The sequence below is a fragment of the Semicossyphus pulcher genome, unplaced genomic scaffold, assembly GCF_022749685.1.
Source record: "Semicossyphus pulcher isolate SPU_LCO1_2020_fin unplaced genomic scaffold, fSemPul1.0.p SCAF_3, whole genome shotgun sequence".
Lineage (NCBI taxonomy): Eukaryota > Metazoa > Chordata > Actinopteri > Labriformes > Labridae > Semicossyphus > Semicossyphus pulcher.
This window is the reverse complement of record NW_027211704.1, coordinates 21,353,822-21,373,039: the sequence shown is the minus strand read 5'-3', so window position 1 is coordinate 21,373,039 and position 19,218 is coordinate 21,353,822. Positions and strand designations below refer to the sequence as shown.

The 19,218-nt window shown below is 45.7% G+C and overlaps 1 protein-coding gene across 1 annotated transcript in view; it reads right to left on the bottom strand.

Moving 5' to 3' along the window:
- Window positions 1-19,218, bottom strand: part of plxna1b (plexin A1b) — a 185,279-nt gene that overhangs the window by 45,378 nt on the left and 120,683 nt on the right. The window contains exon 10 of the mRNA XM_069678988.1: window positions 11,288-11,488. Within this exon, the coding sequence (XP_069535089.1) occupies window positions 11,288-11,488 (201 nt within the window). The remainder of the gene's footprint in view (window positions 1-11,287; window positions 11,489-19,218) is intronic.

The window sequence follows — 19,218 nt, the reverse complement described above, 5'->3', positions numbered from 1 at the left end:
TAATGCCTCTGTCAGTCAAAGGGTGCCCGGTCACTCTCGCTAACACTGCTGTGGTCACTATCTCCAGTGGCCTCGGGGTGACAGATTGCAGGACTATTCTCCTCGAGTGGAGTGGTGATAAAATCCAGTGTGAAAGCCCCAATGCCCGAGGCTCCGGGGGCCTCACCGATTGAATCTAGCTACAACTCGGCCACTGTGTGATATCACCCACCCCGACGCGATACTGTGAGATTTATCTTGACATCTGTAATAATAGTGAATTTGAATGTATTTGAGGAGGAAAGGAGCGAGAAATGTGCAGAGAGAAGATAAGGAAATGAGAGGACACAGCAATGTCACAATGAGTGAACGGCTGATTAATTCTTTCTTCACTTTGTGTGATTGGATGATTTACATTCAGCCGCCCTGAAGGCACAGATGCTGAGATCCAAATAAAGGGAGATGTCTGCGTGGATCTCAGAAGAACTCGTACTTTGTGTTTGGAGTTATTTTAAAGGGAAATTCTTTCAGTGTGCGATTTCAGGCAGATTTTAGGGCCCTAAATTATTTAGTCGCATTCAAATGTTGAAGAGGAAACTTTAGTCACCGGGGGGCAAACCTGCAGAACAGTCAACAAGGAAACTTGTACAGACAGGTAAAGTAGATACAAAGCTTAGTTTAGTGTCATAGATCTTATTGGTGACTATTCTTGAAATCAATTAACCGTCAAATTCTCAGGTTTTCAGGCTCTCACAGCAGAGAGCGGAGATTTGCTCCTTGCTTCTCTTGGAAATCTAGATTATTAGGGGTGGGACCAAATATCGATACGTCAATATATCGTCGTCCTGACTCGTGCTGTACAATTATTGATAGGCTGGTGCCATTTATCCATATTTTAATTTACAAATATACTGCGCTCTCAACAGATCTCCCTGCCAATGTGACTCACAGGGTCACTACTTCATGACTCCTCGCGGTGGCGCTTATGACATGAATAAGGGTAACGTGAAAAGCAGAAGACAGAGAGAATAAACTTTGAGTTAACAAAAGTTTCATGAGAGACGTCTCTTCTCCCTCAAGCCCAGTGAACCTGGTTTCTTAAGACAAACAACATGGCATGTATGCTTAAGTAACCGCGGTGAGGTCATGAAGAAAGGGGAGGGGGTGAGGTTAGGGGCAATCTGAAAAGTGACAATGAGACTGGATACGGAGCAAAAGTGCAGAGAAAAAAGGACAAAAGTGACAAGTGATGGGTAAAATACTGGAAAATGTTCGGAGTGCCTTTATGGGTCGGAAAGCCGGAGGTGGAGTCAGCTTAGACAAGTGCAGCGCAGGGAGAAAAACAATGAAAAGATGGTGATAAGAAGGATGAGAAAGTGGGCAGGGAGAGGAGGTGGAGAGGGGGCGATACAGCAGCGAGGGTGAGGCAGAAATAGCGAGGGCGAGATGGATAGAGAGAGGTGATTGTGTGTTATTCTGTGGACACCATTCATTTACACATGGAATAAGAGGCCCGGCCCGGCCCGTAAGCGCCTGAGCTGGTGGGGGCTAAAGTGAAATTGGCATTTTCAATTTGTTCCCTGACATGTCTGCCTTGGTCTTTTCACACATTCCTCTGCCTCACCCTCTCCCGCTATCCTCCTTTCCACCCACTCTTTTTCCTCTCTCTCCCCCTCTCATTATTCCTTCCCTCTACCTCTTTACAAACCTCCTCCTCCATCAATCTCAGTCCGACTTTCTCTCCCCTGCTTCCATCCCCCGGGACGCCCACATTCAAACAAGGAAATATGGAGCGGATTCCTTTATCGCATGCATGTCCTGAGAAGCACATGTGAGCGCACTGCACTATAAATATGCATTCTGCACACGGGACACTTTCCAAGAGACGGATGCCAGCGAACGCATCAAAGACTAATCGCACAGCGCTGCACAGGAAATAAAAACTGATAAATAAGAAGACGTGAGAAACACGGGAAGATAAGACACCAACACAACAACACATGTTTCAGCGTCTGCTGTTATTTCTCTCCGCTAAAGTCCGAGCATATGAACTTCTTCAGTCTTTCCCCTCCCTCCTTCCCCCTCTCCCACGAGAGACCACCCAGGCTGCATGGGAACAGGGACACCTCCTCACCGAGAAGAGATGGAGAGAACATGAGTGTGTTTGAATATTACGCACATGCAAGACAATAAGGGGGAAAGAACGGAAGGGGTAAAGGAAAGGAGATGAGCAGGGACACTGCACTGAGAATATGTGCGATTAGAGAGAGAAAGAGTGAATGAAATGCAACAAGAAGATGATAAAGAGAGAAATGTAAGGAGGGAGAGATAGAGAGGTAGGCAGCCTCATTGTAATGTAACAAAATTAGCAACACTACCCTTGCCAATTCAGCCTGCTTTGCCATTTGGACACATGGCGACAGGTGGGCTTTACACATTCACACACTTGTGGTTCAAAGTGATACAAAACAGCAGCGGCAATAAAGCTCCATTAAACTATACGTTATCAAAACACTGAATTAAAGATAATGATGTATGTTTAGAGGAGGAAAATATGCAAGCTTATATAAAACGTTAGACAACCTCTCTCTTAATACAAAACAAACAAAGACCCAGATTTCAGGGGATCCACTTTTTTAAGGGTTAGTGGACGGAACCAATCCTAAAGCTTGTTGAATATGAGACTCACGTTCCTCAGGTGGCAACTCACCTGACAAAAAGCTAAAAGGAGCAATTCGCCCCTGGGAAAAGCCTCTGTCAGTCAAAGCTGGTGTTCTCTGTCATCGACAGAAGCAATAATATTTGAAACTGGCGCCATAGCTGTGGAGAAAGTTGTACAAACAGCTCGTGGTTTCGTCCGTTCTACATTCCTACAACACCCAGCGTGCATTGCGGCCCTTCCTCTGAAAGGAGCGGCCCAGCGAGAGACGCTGCAGTGAAAGTTTCTCTATCATAATGGTATTAGCTCCCCATAATAGCATGAAAGGACTGAGGTTGAAAATCGGCGAACTGGCCCTTTAAGGGTCATTTGGGGAGGTTTGGATCCTGCGACAAAAGAGGCCTTTTAGGAGCCTTTTTGACATAAGACGACAGAACCTCAGGGACTATTTTCTATATGTAATTCACTGACAAATATATTGTATCATTTTTCTTTTTCACTTCCATTAACCAACTCTTCTCCTGCTTCTTTGTTTTATCCCCTCAGGTCTGAACACTGTAAAAGACACAAGGTCAACCTTCCTTACACTTCCATCCCCACTTCTCTGCTGACTGGCCAATCAGAGCACGGCCTGATACCCCTCTGAATCACCAGAGGAGGCCGATCCCGCTGATAGTGAAATAGTTGATAGATGTGTGAGGACCCCTTAACCCTGCTTTACAGGCTGACATGTCTCCTCCCTTTAAACCTGCTCCTCACACAGGACAGAGGTGTGAAGGTGCTGACGGCTAAAACAATAACACCTCCTGCTCACCCCCCCTTTTCCATCCATGTTACTGCTTGTGTCTGTGTTTGCACATCCATCCTCAAAGGGCGGGTGTATGTTGAGGAAGGGGATTCTGGGATCTGCTTGGGCTTGTACTTTCACTCGACAACAAACATGAATATTTAGTCAGGGAGACGCATGTGTGTGTGTGTGTGTGTGTGTGTTTAATGGGCAGCAGCGGGCGGGGAGAGGCATAGGAAAGGTTAGGTTATGATCCAGAGCTCATCTCCTCTCATTGCACCAAAGGCTTATTAAACTTTCATACTGAACCAGCATTGTTGCACCATACGCAGCTCGGGGAATACACACATGGAGCCTGTACATGGTTTATTCACTGCACAGCAGATTCCAAAAGGAAAATGCAAACATTAAGCAGGATGCGCTCAAAAGGTCAGGATTTGCATTCATGGAGGGGAAAGAGGAGTGTAAAACCACTGTGGTTTACACTCTGATTTAAAGTAGGATACAGTTTAGGAAGGAAGGTGATGGTTGGACCTGCAGAAAATGGAAGGTGATTGGTTGGATATCGATGTGCACGCTTATGAAGTCATTTGGAACGAGCACAGGGAAACAAAGAGAAAAAGAAGCATGGATGAAAAGAGTGTTAAATCTAGGGGATAGTCGCTTCTGAGAGAAGTCGATAGATGCCAAATAAAGCATAATAAAATACGTGTTAATGATCTGAATGATGGAAAGAATGCCTCTACAAGATAATAATAAGTGTCCATTCAAACAACGCAGCATCACCAGCTGCACCTCTGTCACTGAACACTGGAGAGGAGGGGAGGCGAGCATAGATGGATGGAAAAGGAGGGATGAAGGGAGGCAGGTTTGAAGTAACATGGGGTACCTTCTGTGAGGGTCACAGCCTGATAATTAGTCATTTTGAAGGTGTGTGCAAGCTGGACGGCTAAAAATATCAAAGTAGCCCAGGGCAGGCCCGTACCTGGGAGATGCTCTCTTCTCCTCTCCCTCTCAAGGTGACAACGACAGTTATCAAAAAGTATGACCTGACACAACACATCTGTCAAAGTACATCCAGATTTTTAAAAAGTTTGGTGACGCATTTTGTAACAGGAGACACGAGGGACGGCGCTTAAAAAAGCAGAGGACGTGTGGAATGTTAAGACGCAGCAAACAGTGTCTGTCCACGTATAGAAATACACACTTGAAACACACACGCAACTTCCAGGCAGATATGGCGTCCTAATCAAGGATCAAGTGGTAATCCTTCCTATAGCTTAGCGGGTGTGTATGTGTGTATGCGAGGGGTCAGACGGCGAGGAATCAGCCGCCGCTCATAATAAGGGCTGTTAGCCAGTGCTAATCGCTAATGCTAACAGGATTGGAGGGCATTGCCGGACCCAGTTACCCAGCTTATCTCTTGGAGGCACACAAACACACATATGGGCACACATACTTTCTTCATTGATGGAAAGAAAAAGAGAGAGAGAGGGGAGGGAGAGAAAAGTGCTGGCTTGAGGGAAAAATAATGCTGCCATCGCCAGTGTTTCTTATTTTCCAGCCTGCGCATTAAGCTAGTGTAAGCTTCCGAGACTTCTCCCCGGACAAAAGGATGATTTTTGGTCGTTTGCAGAAACGGTCATATTTTCAGTGCGCTCACCCTTTTCGCCCTCTGTACACTCACGCTATTCTTCTGGTGGCCATTCTCCGCTTGAGAAGCCCCATCGCTCTTTCACACTACCTGTATTTTCTTTGCAAGCCACCAACACCCCTGTTCATATGAAAGTGTATCTGAGCTGTTGGCTGCTAATAAAGCTGCTGTTTGGATTTAAAAAAAAGTCAGACTTCTTTAACCACCTTCTCTCTGCTCATCTCTTCCCATCAGGCAAAGAGCAGGAGAATATTGCGTTAACAATCACTTGCTGCTTCTCATCATAGAGCTGAGCATGGAGCGATGCTATAAGAGAAAGAGCGTTTGGAGTAAAGGTTACAGATTGCAGGCGATACAAGGAGGGAGAGAGAGGAGAAGTAGATGATGAAATGGGGGTGGAGGATGGGGTGGAGGAGCTGGCATATGCTGATGGCTGAGCGGCAATTAATTCTTATTTATCCAGGACAGGAGCGTGGGAGCTCGGCTCTCCACCTGTCAGAGAGGGGGAGAGGCAGAGAGCCAATGACGGGGCTGGAGAGGAGGAGGAGGAGGAAGAGATGGAGACAGGTAGATGACGAAAAGGGTTGGAATGATGGAAGAATATTAAGGGACCTTCTCTCTATTTTTTTCCTCTACTTTCAGCTGTTTCAAAGGAGTATAGAGCAGTGTAAAGTTATACGCCATACGCCAAAGATTTCTCATCCACTTCTACAAAGACATGAGTTAATAAAAGAAATGTAGTACGCACAAACAGAACAATCATTCATTAATTAAGACGGATCATTCCCACAGTTTTAAAGAACCCTCTGAAACAGACATCGCATGTGAAACAAAGCAACACAAAGTAGTAAATCGGATCAGTGCTGCCTCGAGCTGAAGCATCACATGTTGAGGCGGCACACTAATGAAACAACGAATGGTCTTCAATCTGAAGCTCCGAAAATAAATTCCAGTGAATTTCCTGTGCACTTTCAGTCAACCCACACGCTGAACACATACACATACACACACACAAACACCGTCTGCAAGCCAATTAAAACAGTGTCAGTGTGTGCTGTGGCTGACTGCGGTGGCAGGTCTAGTGTTTATATCTCATTAAGCTGTGCCAGGCCATGCCAGACCGGCCTGTACCATGCTCCGCTGCGCCTACCCTCCACCGACCAGCGCACAGGCCCTCATTAGTCTCGTCTCTGCCACCTTTAGCACTCTGCATGTGTGTGTGTGTGTGTGTGTGCGTGTGTTTTCGTCCGCAATGATTTATTCAAAATAAAAGATCTTTTTCCATAATTTATAATTTGCAGTTTTTACAGTCAGTCACATCTTTTAACAAATCCTCTAAACTCCGGAAAGTCTTGGAAAGTCAGGCTGAAGTTTGCATCAGCACAGCTTCTCACACACACACACAATGTGGGTGTGTGTGACACTATTAGACCAGTGTGGTTTGTGTTAACCGCTCTCCCTGCAGACATGTTTGGCCTCTTCTTTAGACCTCTATTTGCTCCGTCTATCCATCTATTCATCCATCCATCCATCTTTCTTGTCTGCCACCCTTCTCTCATTTCCCATCGGAGGGGAGCAGATTATTCGCCCTCTCTCTCTGTGCCCTCTCTCTTTCACCTCTTCCCTTTCTTTCTTCCTCACTCTCTCTCCTTCTCTCCTTTCCTTTCCTTCCTCATATTTGCTTCCCTCCCCGCCTTCTCCTCCTGCCATCTTCCTGTATGTGTGTGTATGAGTGCTTGAGCTAACACACACTCGCACAGGAGCGTCCGTCTCCGCTGCCCGCCTGCAATTCATCATCATTTTATCTGCCTTAATTGGATGCCATCAGGACCCCTGATACTTCCCATTTCTCCTTTAACAAACAGCTGCTCTCTCCACACACAGCAGAACAACACACAGACACACAGCCTATCCCAAACTAGATTTTCTCCCGCTGGCCCCGTGTCTGCTTTTTTTTCTACCCGGTGAAGGAGTGAGAGAGACGGTGATGGAGTAGCCGAGTGGTTTATCAGACGGAAGGTAATGGTGTAAGGCCCGCGCTGATATTATCCGTCCTCTCATTCCTGCCCTCCAGGGAGTAACAAGAAAGAAGGATAAAGAGGGAAATAGAGACACTGGAGTAAAAGCTGAGAACAAGAGGAGAGAAAGGAAGAGTTTAGTTCTCTTTTCTCCACCTCGGCCTTCGAGCAGGGCCCAGCTGTGCTCCATCAGCCTCACTGACCCCAGAGCGTGGTCACTTGTGTGTGCAGGCATTGTCTGTACATGTGTTTATTCGCTCCCGTGACCCCTTCTGGCGCTCCGATCACAACATCCCAGCCCACAGCTCAGCGTCGCATTCGCCCTCGCACCCTCACCTCCACCTCCGATTGGTCCGCACGCACCAGGAAGGTGCCTGGGCCGGGTCAGGAAACCGGAAGGAAGCGATGTAGACACCAGCTTGTTGTTGTGGTTGCTGCTGACCGGAGTTAACTGCTACCATACGGCCTGGCGGATGGCTCCGTATGTGTCAGTGGTAATGTGGGCTTGTTTGGCACTCACGAATATGGAGTCCTTTTACAAAAAGATCAGCCTTCCTCTCCAATTAACTTGCTGCAGGACCTTGGACAATCTGCCATTTCGTCGACTTTCACAGGTTCCAAAAATGTCGAGTTAGGTTTGGCTCAGAGTCCAACTTCAAAAGTGAGAAAGGGAGATTGTGTGAAGGACCATATTTCTCACAATACGAACATTTTGGAAGTTCAGCACAGAAAAAATTGAAGCTTTGGGCCCTGAAAATGTGATTCTTTGAAGTCTTAACACCTTGGATATTGTGCGGCCTGCTTGTCTCATGTCTCTGCCTGCGAAAGAAACCCTTTATTCCAGCGCTGCATTCTTTCTCACGTCTTGTGATACGCCTGCCGTTTCCCCTTCGGGATCACTTGGTATGTACAGTAACCTCATACAGAAACACCAATATTTTCCCCCAGAAGCGCTATGGATAGTCAATATCCAGCAAGGTTAGCGCAGAGCTGATGTTACACTATCATATATCATGTGTGTCACATACACAGAAGCTTATTGACAGCCTCCTGTTAGGGGATACTATATATGTATTGAGTTATTACGGTCACTGTAAAAGGAGTAAAGTATGGGAAACTGGAGTTTAAACCTGATCCGACTGTGGAGATCCGGAGTATCCTGTGGATAGTCATCTTCTTAAGGATAGTGTGATGATACTGTATGAAAGAGAGGAGAATGAGTTCTGGCCTCAGGAGAGACTTTGGAGCTGATTCTCTCCCTCGCACTCTCTCATCTCTTTTTCTCCGTCTCTGTTCTTTTCAATATCACTCTCCCTCTCACTTTTCTCCATTCATCTCACCTGAAATTGTCTACTACGCTCCAATTTCCCTAGTCTGTCTTGCCTGCTCTCATCTCCATTTTTTTTGCAGTTTTCACTGCTGTCTCGTATTACCTCTCTTGTTTTCCTCATCCCTCTTCCCTCTACGTGTATCCCCTGTCTCCTCGACCTCGAGGTATCCTGCCCTCTCTCTTCCCCTCGCCTCTCCTTTATTACTTTACAGGAATCTTTGCCACGGCTCTCTTGTCTCTGCCCTCATCTTCCTCTGAAGTGATTCAGTGAGTGTCAGTTCGACTAGGTGGTTACCACTCATGTGTATCTCAAACACAAGGCTAAACTGTGGATTAGCACCCCAGTGTTTATCCCATTGATTAGCAAGCCACCCCCCTCAGAACAGTGTTCTTGCAGCGGTATAATGAAGCTGCACACCCAAACACCCACATCCACAGCTATCCTGGGATCCATAGCCGGAGGCATATTGAAGGATGCACATGTGCACACACGCACAGACACTGATTAACCCCTCTCCCCATAGCTGTGTGCCTGCAAAGCGAGGAGGCAGCAGTGTGTACGCAGCATAACAGATGAAGTCTATTTCTACTGCAGAGTCATAAATGATTCATTAAGTTGGTGCCGAACACTGTCAAAGAAGGAACAAACATGGAGGGGGGGCGCATGAAAAGTAGAGATATGAAGGTCTATAAACGGATAAACTAATATTTAAGACGCTCGTTCTTTTGAAATACGGCTCGGGAGCTATAATAAGACTCTCATCCTAATAATTTATGACACATAATTATACTCATAAGCTCAGGCTGCGATGAATTATGCCTTAATGGCAAGTTCATGCAGCTGGCATCTTTTTCATCTACTGATTCTAACTGCAGCCTCACGCAGCCTCCATGCACAGGCTGCATCGATATCTGACCATGCAGTCAAGTTGGCACGGCTAATTGCTAACAAGGGCTAAGTGCTGACAGCCCCGGGCTAATTGCTGCTAGCATGTCTGCTTTGTGGACATCAAATGGAGAAATTCAGCTTTTGGCCAGGGCTAAGCTCTGCCGCTGATTAGCACTGCCCTTGCAGCTACAATAAACAGTCAATAAACAGACATCTCTGTGGAGAGACAACCCTATCGCTAGCTAATTAGCCCTGTCTTCACAAACAACTTGCTAGCGTGTGCCAGCACCTGAAGACTCGGCGTCAATACAGGGAGAAACAAATGCTGTGCTAGCTGTCACAGTGGGACTGCTGCTGGTGTGTGTGCTGTATACGTGTGTCTACTTATATGTATATGACTGCAGTGACTCGTGACAGGTATGACAAAGTGCAGCATATAGACATGTGGTGGAGTTCTTGAAGGTGCTACAGCTCATTAGCCAAACATGACAGCTTCTACAAGTTTGTAAAGTATTTTCTTCTATGCGCAACACGTTGCGGTGACGCCTTTAACACCCAAATCTAAGACTAAATTACCAGCACGAGCTCTCATTTCATCTCACTTTTGTTGTATTGCATTAAATGTTGAGATGGAAATAGACACGGCCAGGGAAGCTGCAGAGGCGAGCGTATGACAGACGAGGAAGATGCAGTGAAAGTGGGGAACGGCTGTAGGAAGAAAGTATGACAGACGGAGGGAGGGAGGGAGGCAGAGAGAAAGATGAGCTCGACTTGCAGGGAGAGGAAGGGCGAGAGAGAGAGAGAGAGAGAGAGAGAGAGAGGTATAGAGTGGAGGTGTAAACATGATCAATCCGCTCCCAACTAGGTTCAGAGACAGACTTCCTCTTCACATTTTCAGCCTCAGTGAAGCGCAACGCTAGCTACCTCTTATCTGTCACGCTAGTTTGAAGCCTCGCAAACACACACACACACATTTACACAACCATCTTTCAACACACAGAACAAGCATGGACCCACATTCATATATTGTAAGCCTACCTGTAAATCCTACACACACACACACACACACACACACACACACACACACACACACACACACACACACACACACACACACACACACACACACACACACACACACACACACACACACACACACACACACACACACACACACACACACACACACACACACACACAAATGCTTATAAGAAAACTTTGGCAAAAAAACATCCTTGAGAAGACTTTAATCCGGCGCTCACACATACCAGCCACAAATATATGGCGGAGCACATCAGCTCTTCCCCTCCACAACTGATCTATTTCATGATAACCTTTTCAGAATTTCAACCAACACACGGACTATCTGGGAAAATCCTCCCTCAGTGAACGCTTGTCATAAGTGTCAAATATATCAATACCAATTTCCTACCTATCAATTCAATGTGGGACGATCAGCATTGGATCATTTATCTGGCTTGTGCGCGAGCCAGTGTCCGTAGGGTGCACGCCGATCTATCAGGACAATGAGCATGTTAGTGTCTAAAGTGCTCATTAGTTGTAGGAGGCCATTATTTAAACCGTGGCCGAGTCAATGTCCTCACTGTGATCATGATTTAGTTACCTAGTTGCATTGATTAGGAGAAGAGTAATAGTTCTAAATGACGAGGCTTTTAGCTGAGTATCATTCAGGCTCCAGTCAGGAGCTTGAGTCTGTTTCGCAGCTGCGCTTCAAACAAAATGCTTTTATTTTGTAAGGGCAGGAGTCACGCTGGCTTCTTCCAACCTGAATCCTCTTGACGCAAAACTAAATATTATCTGTAAACACAAAAATAGCAACAATCCGCTTGGTTGGTTTTTTCTTTCACCAACATCACATGCTCTGCTTTCCACCCTTGAAAGAGCTTCATTGGCATCCACTCATACAACCAGATTACCCAAAAATTTCATGTTCAATATCGTCTTACTCACCGCTGTTTTCTGGCACTGGATGGAGGTGCTGTTGAAGCGCAGGGCGGGCACACTGTGCGTCTCCCCCTGGATGTGGAAAACGCACTCGTAGTTCCTCTGTCCCGACTGCGGCTGAGGCAGGTTCTTGGCAGCTAAGGTGATGGGCTTGGTCACCCCGACGGGGATGTAGATCTGCGTGGAGGGGAGGATCTGAGGGCAGTCCTGCAGAGAGACAAAACAACAGGTACTTTATTATTTGTATTCCCTGATGGGGTCAGGTACGGAGGAAGGAGCTGTTTGATACAGTCAGAGAGAGCAACCAGCGGTGAGATAAGAGCAGGAGCGATGAAATAAATCACTTGTTTGTTGATAAGAGCCGTGGGTTACATATTTGACTTCACGCCAGATTGGCTCCAACACGCTCAGCCTTAAAGAGCTGTGCTGTGATGCACTGCTCACACGTGTTACAGGATTGTGCAAGACTTCCACTGGCTTTGCACCAGATGAAAATGCTGCACAACAACACTTCAGCGAGAGAGAGCGTTTCACACAAAGTTCACTAAAGATTATCCGCCCAATGAAAGTATTCGCACCCCAACAGCGCTGCACTGTTACGGGAAGAAGACTCAAGTGTATCGTGTCCATGTGTGCGACGGAATAATGAGCTCATGAACTTTGTCTTCGCCTCTATGTGTGTGTGCAAATCAGTCATTGATATTGGCCAGAGCTGACTCTGAGTCTTGTTTAGATCATCTGGAGGCCGCCCATCCTCTGGCTCAGAGCACTGCAGGGTGTGTGTGTGTGTCCTTGCAAAGACATATCTGGACAAATTAATGTACAGTTGGATTATTATGTGTCAGTGCTTGCGTGTGTTCACTTTACCAAGCATTATAAGACAGGACAGTCCACTCGGTATGTAACAGTTTCTATATATTCATGTGTGCATGTGCTGGAAGGAATGAAGTCATTACAGTGTTCATGCCATGTTTTGGCAGCGCTGCAGAGCTCGTCAACACCGAGAAACGAGAGCAGGAGGGTGGGGGATGACAGATCTTACACAACATAAATTAAAGCTTGGGTGGAACTAACCCAGCCTGTGCTGTAGTTTTGTAGCCAAAAGGATAACAAATCTGCTGACAAATCACACATTGTATAACCTAGAGACACTATTAAGTGACTCACGTAATAAGAGACATGTGGCGGGAGGAGGATTCTTTTATGTGAGGAAAAGAGGCCTTGAAACTGTCAAAGGTCAAATATTCCGTTGAATCCTTCGCCTACAAGAATATATACCTCAGCTGGGTTACATTATAACTAGTCGTATAATGACCTGAAACATAAAGAGGGGGTATTATGCTGTTTCACATTTTAAGACATATATATAATGTTACAATGTTGGATGTCCAGACTAAACGTGGGTGAAGTTTCAAATCTGTAGGTAAAACAGGTTTCACACAGTTTTTTTGACACACTGCACTTTGTGACATCACAAAGGCTTCAGAGAGCTGGCCAATCAGAAGAAAGTGGGTTTGTAGGGGCGGGGTTTCTTAAAGGGACAGAGCTGACTGAGTCGTTTCAGGCAGAGGCTGTATAAGGGCCTGCACAGAGCACCAGTGTGAGTTTTTTTTAACTGTAAATGATGCTACGCTACTCCACAGGTATCACAGAGTGAAATATGATGCTTGGAATTAGCATAATACCCCCCCTTTAAATAAACTATAATTATTCATTCACTCCTAAACATGTTAAACTGTATATTACATGCCTGAAGTTGCAGGACAGTCCAACGTACCCATGTTAACATCGATCAGAGTAAAATACGCACCGCACACTCTCTCCTTCACTCTGTTGCAGCTTCTCCTTTAAGCAGATCGCTGGCTTGCTGTCAGTGAATTTTCCCTTCCCCTCCTCTCCTCTGAGCGGTTGTACATTAGAAGCTACAGCGTGTCCCCCGGGGTCTGAACACAATGCCGGAGTTTGTTCATTAGACTGCTTAGCCCCGGCCTTGTGTGTCTGATCACACACCAACACATGCGTAGCTCATAATGAGAGAGGGGAATACTATAGGAGAAGGAAACGGGCAACAGAAGACCTGATGTATAATCAACTAGGAGGAAGATGGGGAGGAAAAACGGATGGCTCAGGAGGAGCGGGATTTGGTAGGGAATAGTGGAGGGAGAGGATGAAGAGGGGATGTGAAAAGTATGTGAGGGGAGAAGCAGAGGAGGCGAATTTAATTGGGAACAGAGCAGAGTGAAACGGGGAAGTCAGATAGTAGTTGATGCGGGGAGAAGAAAAAGGAAAAAAAGGAAGAATTCTGAAGCTTATTGTCTCTTTATCCACTCCCTCCACCCATCCTCTCCTCCACCTGAGAGTCAAAGCCTCATCCCACACCACGTACCAGGGCCCCCCGACAACATCCTATTTAATTAACTGCCTGGAGCCTCAGACAACGCTTGGAAATTGATGGAGAGGGCAAACAGAGAAGAAAGAAGAGATTGATTTGCACTTGTGGCTTTTGAAGTCTCGGTAGAAAGGGATGCTCGTGTCAAAAGCTGAGGGCTTGCATCGTCCGAGGTGCCACGAGAGTCGAAAAATAAAAAGGAGGTTTTGAGCATCCTGCTGCTAAAGCTAACTTGTAGGTGCTGGTGTGTCAGAAGCTAGCATAGCCTCTAGCGCAAGCTGGAGCTAACCAATGTTTTATTCATCCATCTATTGACTTTGTGTCAGATCAGCTGTTGGATCTTGGTCATCTTTCCTCTAAGTATCCTTTTACTGCATTGAGTCCAATGTACAGCTATTGTTAGGAATATCTCATGGAAAACCTCAAATAAGTGGTGAAATAAGTTCAAGATCTTTACAGTAGCCTTACAAGGCAATAGAAAACAGGCTTTCTGCTAAGAGTCCAACTGTAATGGTAATGCAACATGGTGGCATGTTGCAAGACTTCAGAAACCTGCTGCATGAAGCCCCTGGTTTCTCAAATGCACGATGCAGGCTGACTGGAGAGCGGTGCAGACGGAAGGATGGAGGAAGGAAAACGAGGATATTGAGGGAAACGTGAGGAGGATAAAGGGGAAAATGCTCTGCAGAGAGAAACTATTTCATCAGTATTTGTGACAGGTGCCAAAACAGTTCAAAGCCGGCTTTAGGGCTACAAAGTGCAGAGTACATTGAAACAATATTTCACCGAGGGGATTTGTTTGAAGCTGAAACACATTTTTTTTTTCTCCCCTTTTTCTGTCCGACTTCTCCGCTTTCATTTCATCTGCGAGAGACGGATGCTGCGGTTTTCCGTGGCCAGATGTGACAGCCCATCCGGTTGATTTTCAGGAAGACCAACAGGAGAGGAAGCAAGAGGAGGGAGGTGTATGTCTAACAGCACTACATCTGTGTGAAGCTTCTTCTCTACACACAGATGCACCAGAGCTGCAGCAGCTTGCTTCATCACAGGGTTCACTTTGTCCTGCTCTGCTGTAACCGTGAAGGAGCCGTTTTCAGTAAAGTTGCATGTATGTGAAGCGGTGATGATGCGTGAAAGAATGAACGCCCCAGATGGTTCCTCCTCACCACAACACGGCACATCAACAGCTGCTCTATTTTAATATTTTGATCACTGTCTTTGCATTTTGACAACTTCATAAGAGTTTTTAACACCAACAGATGTGTATGCTGCAGCAGAAAAGTAGCTCTGCCAAATCTAAATGTCTTTGTTTCGCAGCCCACAGATGACGCCGGGTAAACAAACATCCAGCATTAAGTGTGAAATAAGCTCTCACACTCTCTAAAAGTGTGTTTGTACCTTTGTTTTTTAATTGCGTGAATGAGTGTATGTGTTAATACGAGTGTGTTTGCGATGGCAGACGTCCAAGGCTCCAACTTCTGTTCAAAGTACAGCTGCCAGAGGGCTTTCCTACCTCCCCGTGTTTGCTATCCCTTAACGGCCGCCGTTAGCTTTGCCGCCTGAGGCTAGTGCCGCACTTCCCATTTGTTAACAGTAAAGGCATTTATAATTATGTAGATTATAACGATGTATTGTATATATTAGCTCAGTGAAAGTTTCCTGTGCACAGAACAAGAGGAAATAGCCTTGCTCTGATACCTCAATGTCATCAGGAGACAAACCTGTTCTTCCCAACAATGGCGTTCTCACCATCACATAAAGCATGACCTATATTCATGTGACATCACACTGAAGACATCCAGATGCCAGTTTAGACTCAATGTCGCCACAAGCTTTTCCAAAAGGAGAGCAGCTGTCGTTCTAGGTCAAGCCGGTTGTAAAATATTCCTCCCTTCATTTTCGGCGCGCTCTGATGTCTACCACATCGGCGCGTTCACCACCGAACGCAGAAGAGACGGAGAAAAAAAATTAATAAACCGAGTGTTTAGCGGGCGGATGAGATAATCTCACCTCGCAAGTGAGCAAAACACCTTTTAACATCCGCCAAAAGCAGATAATGAGACAGTCGGCAGGCAAGTGCGCTCGCGTGTGTGTGTGGATGCAGATATGTGGAAGGTGAGATTAGAATCATGACACACTGTAGACGGGGTGGGGTGCAGGGAGAGCGAGGGATGGGAGGACGAACCAGGAGCAGGATGATATATAAATAAATAAATGTATTAAAAAGCCAAAAGAGTTCTGAAGGCTTCGGCGGAGTCTGTCAAGATATAAATTAATAAAGCTCCAAAAACACTACGCATATGTAATGAGGCGGGTGTCTGTTCGCTTTTTTTAAGTCCCCCCCTCCCTCCCCTAACCCTCCCTTAAGTCCATCCATAATTAATTAGCCGCCTCTGTGATGTGGGGACTATAGATCAGGGAGGAGAAAAAATAACACGCTAAATAATGAAGTAAAGCGATATGGGGAGCCCCGGGGAGAGATGAGATGGCATGGACGGCCACAGAGGAGCGAGGGGGGCACACTGGTACAAATAAAGGGACTCTATGTGTGTGTGTGTGTGTGTGTGTGCGTCAGGGGCCTGACAAAGGGGCATATAAAGAATGTTGAATGCTCCCCCTCCGCCTGTCGACATGCCCCCCCCAAAAAGAGCTGTCTTCAACCTTGAACCAGAGTCTCTTCGACGGCTTGTTACAGCCCCACTATACATTAATATTAGATCATAAAATATGGCACCGGGTGGATCCTTTTATCCTACATGACATGGTGTGTCAAGTGTTTTTGGCTGTGTGGAACTACAGAGGTGATGCAGCTTCTAACCTTTGTAATGACAGTCATGCATTTCCAATTAACTAGCGTATAATATAACTTAAAATCAATGTAACTGTGTTGTTTGGTCTTATTGTGGTTGTTTATGGGCTGTCACAAACACACAGACAACCTTTGTGACGCTTTTAAAAGACAGACAGGAATAAGAAATAGGAATGCTTTTGCAATGCAACAAATTTTCTGGTTCAGGACTGTAATTTGCCCGTCGTATTTAAACCTGAACTTGCTCTTTTTATCTAATCGAATTCTGTTCAGCTTTTCAGACTGAACCGCCATTTTAACAAGGCACTATGAACAAACATAACATAGCATACATTGGGATAGATGTTGAAGTGATAATGTTGAAGATTTTCATTTAAATAAATGTCTGGTAAGTCACCATCTATCGCCGAATGAGGTGACACAATGGTGATGAGCCTATGGCCCACTGATGAAAGCCTTTGCATTTGCAGTATTACAGACTGGCTGTCTGGTGCAACTTTCGCGGTGCCCAGTTAGTGACGCGTTTTCCATCAGCCAGCAGTGGTTGGTCTGCCAGAGAGGGTAGGCGGAGCTAAGCGGCTGCTTTTCCGGTCTCTGCAAATGTTGCGAGTAAACAGTAATCTACTATGGCTGAACAAACAAAGAAAAGATCGATGACTACAGATACAACTTCAAAAATATGTGAAAATCCAAAGAAAAAGAAACAAATTCGACGCTCAGATGAAGGCAAACAGTCTAAAAAGGAAAGCGACCGTCAGCGATGAAAATCGAGAGTTACAACCGGAGCCAACCGTGGACGTCACACATGCAACACTGTCTGGATATCTGGGAAGTGTGCTCCTGCAATTAACGTTTATCGCCAGGTTCCGCCAAAGAGAACGAATCTGAGATCTTTGAGATTACAATTGTAATACCTGATTTGAAAACTCAACCATATTGTTAAAAGAAATGATTCCCTAATCAAGATAAGTTATGTAACATCATGTCATAAATCACACTGTCAAACTCCAAGACCGCATTCCCTATTTCCCCATGTACCAGCTGGCCAACAGCCATGTGTTTGTCTCAGAGTGTGTGTATGTGTGTGTGTGTGTTCGCTTCTTCCTTTCACAGGGATGAAAGGAACCAGACAAAAAAGCCTTCCCATTAAATCACAAGTTAGAGAGACTAGAAGTTTGTTCTGGCTCGTGCTTCTGTACAAATATATCATCTGTACGATATCGTTTCACTACATGTAATAAACAGTAAACAAGTGTGGCACTATTATTAAAGGAGAATGTGTACACAAGCTGCAGGACGTGGTGCACATATGGAAGCATGTACATGTGAGTGAAAGAGAAAGCGTTCCTCTGTGTGCGCGTGTGTGTGTGTGCAGGCTCATTAGCAGGCAGAAACCATAAGAGATGTTCTGTGACCAACCAGACACTTACAGTTGTGGAGGGAGAGAGAGAGAGGGGGAGGTGGAGAGAGAGAGAGGGGAGGGAGAAAGTGGAACAACTTAATAAGGCAGCAACATGTAGAACAGTGCAGGAGCGATGGAAGCAGAAGAAGAAAAGGGACTTTGAACCTTGAAAGGGACTGTGAGATTGTCCGCCCACGTCCTACGTTTCCTAGCAGAGTACTGATGCAGGGAGGAAGAGGGAGAGAGAGAGAGGGGAGGAATGAGGAAGCAGAGAGTTTGAATTAAAAGGAGATGCAGGGGAACATGTGACATGAATGTTATTCAGCATGGATTATCAAAGTCTCTCAGAGTGGCAGCTACACTGAATTTACCTACATATATGTTCCTCCTATACACACACATATGTGCTTTGATGTACCACCCAGGCACACATACAGTACATGCTGATTTCATCTCCTAATCCCTTATCCTTGACTTACAAGCAAGCTGCCAAACCTACACGGTTTATCCTGTCGACATAGACGACACACTCGGCTTAAAAAACAATGAAAAAGAAGGAATGTGAGAATATTTTTTCTCCTTATGGATTTTTATAGCATAGAGGGGTTTGGCTGGGGAGGGGGCTCGGAGCACCCCGTTATCATTCTAACCCAGATATGTCAGCAGCGATCAAACTTGGTGCTTTTCAGCTTTTCAAAGACAAACCTTGATTTCAGAGGTAGATTCGCTCTCCTGTCTGCTGCCTGCACGGCTCCTCTCTTCACACAGTGTCAGAACTAAAAACTATCAGCACACTCAAAATGTACCTTAATATTAGTTGCACAGAATTAAAAGATTGGACAAAAAGAATCCAGAGGGTTTACGGATCATTATAAAGCCGCTTTCCTGCTGGTCAAAAAACCTGCTAACACCCGGCTTTTTTGCTAAGTGGGAAAGGCTACAATCGGCATTCAGACCCGGGTAATGATCGCCTCGGCTCCAATCGGCATTGATGGGAACACAAAACCAGTGTCGACGCGCTAATCTCCACCCCCTTTCCGGTGCGATGCTATGCTCTGTCGGTAACTTCTCAGACTCCTTGTCGTCTCAGCAACAAATTCCGCCCGTCTCTGTCTGAGCAGCGCTCGAACATCGTTCCAAATTTGTCTGCCACGAGTTTGATACACAGACTGAATGAGTAATAGATACAATAAAGACCTAACCACCGTAACATCTTCACTGTTTACTAACCCTGTCTCTGGAGCGTTTGTGACGTCAGAGGGTGACGCAGCAGAAAAGAGACCGACAGGAGTATACTTCACTGGGAATGGGAAAAGAGACAATCGGCATTTTTTGTG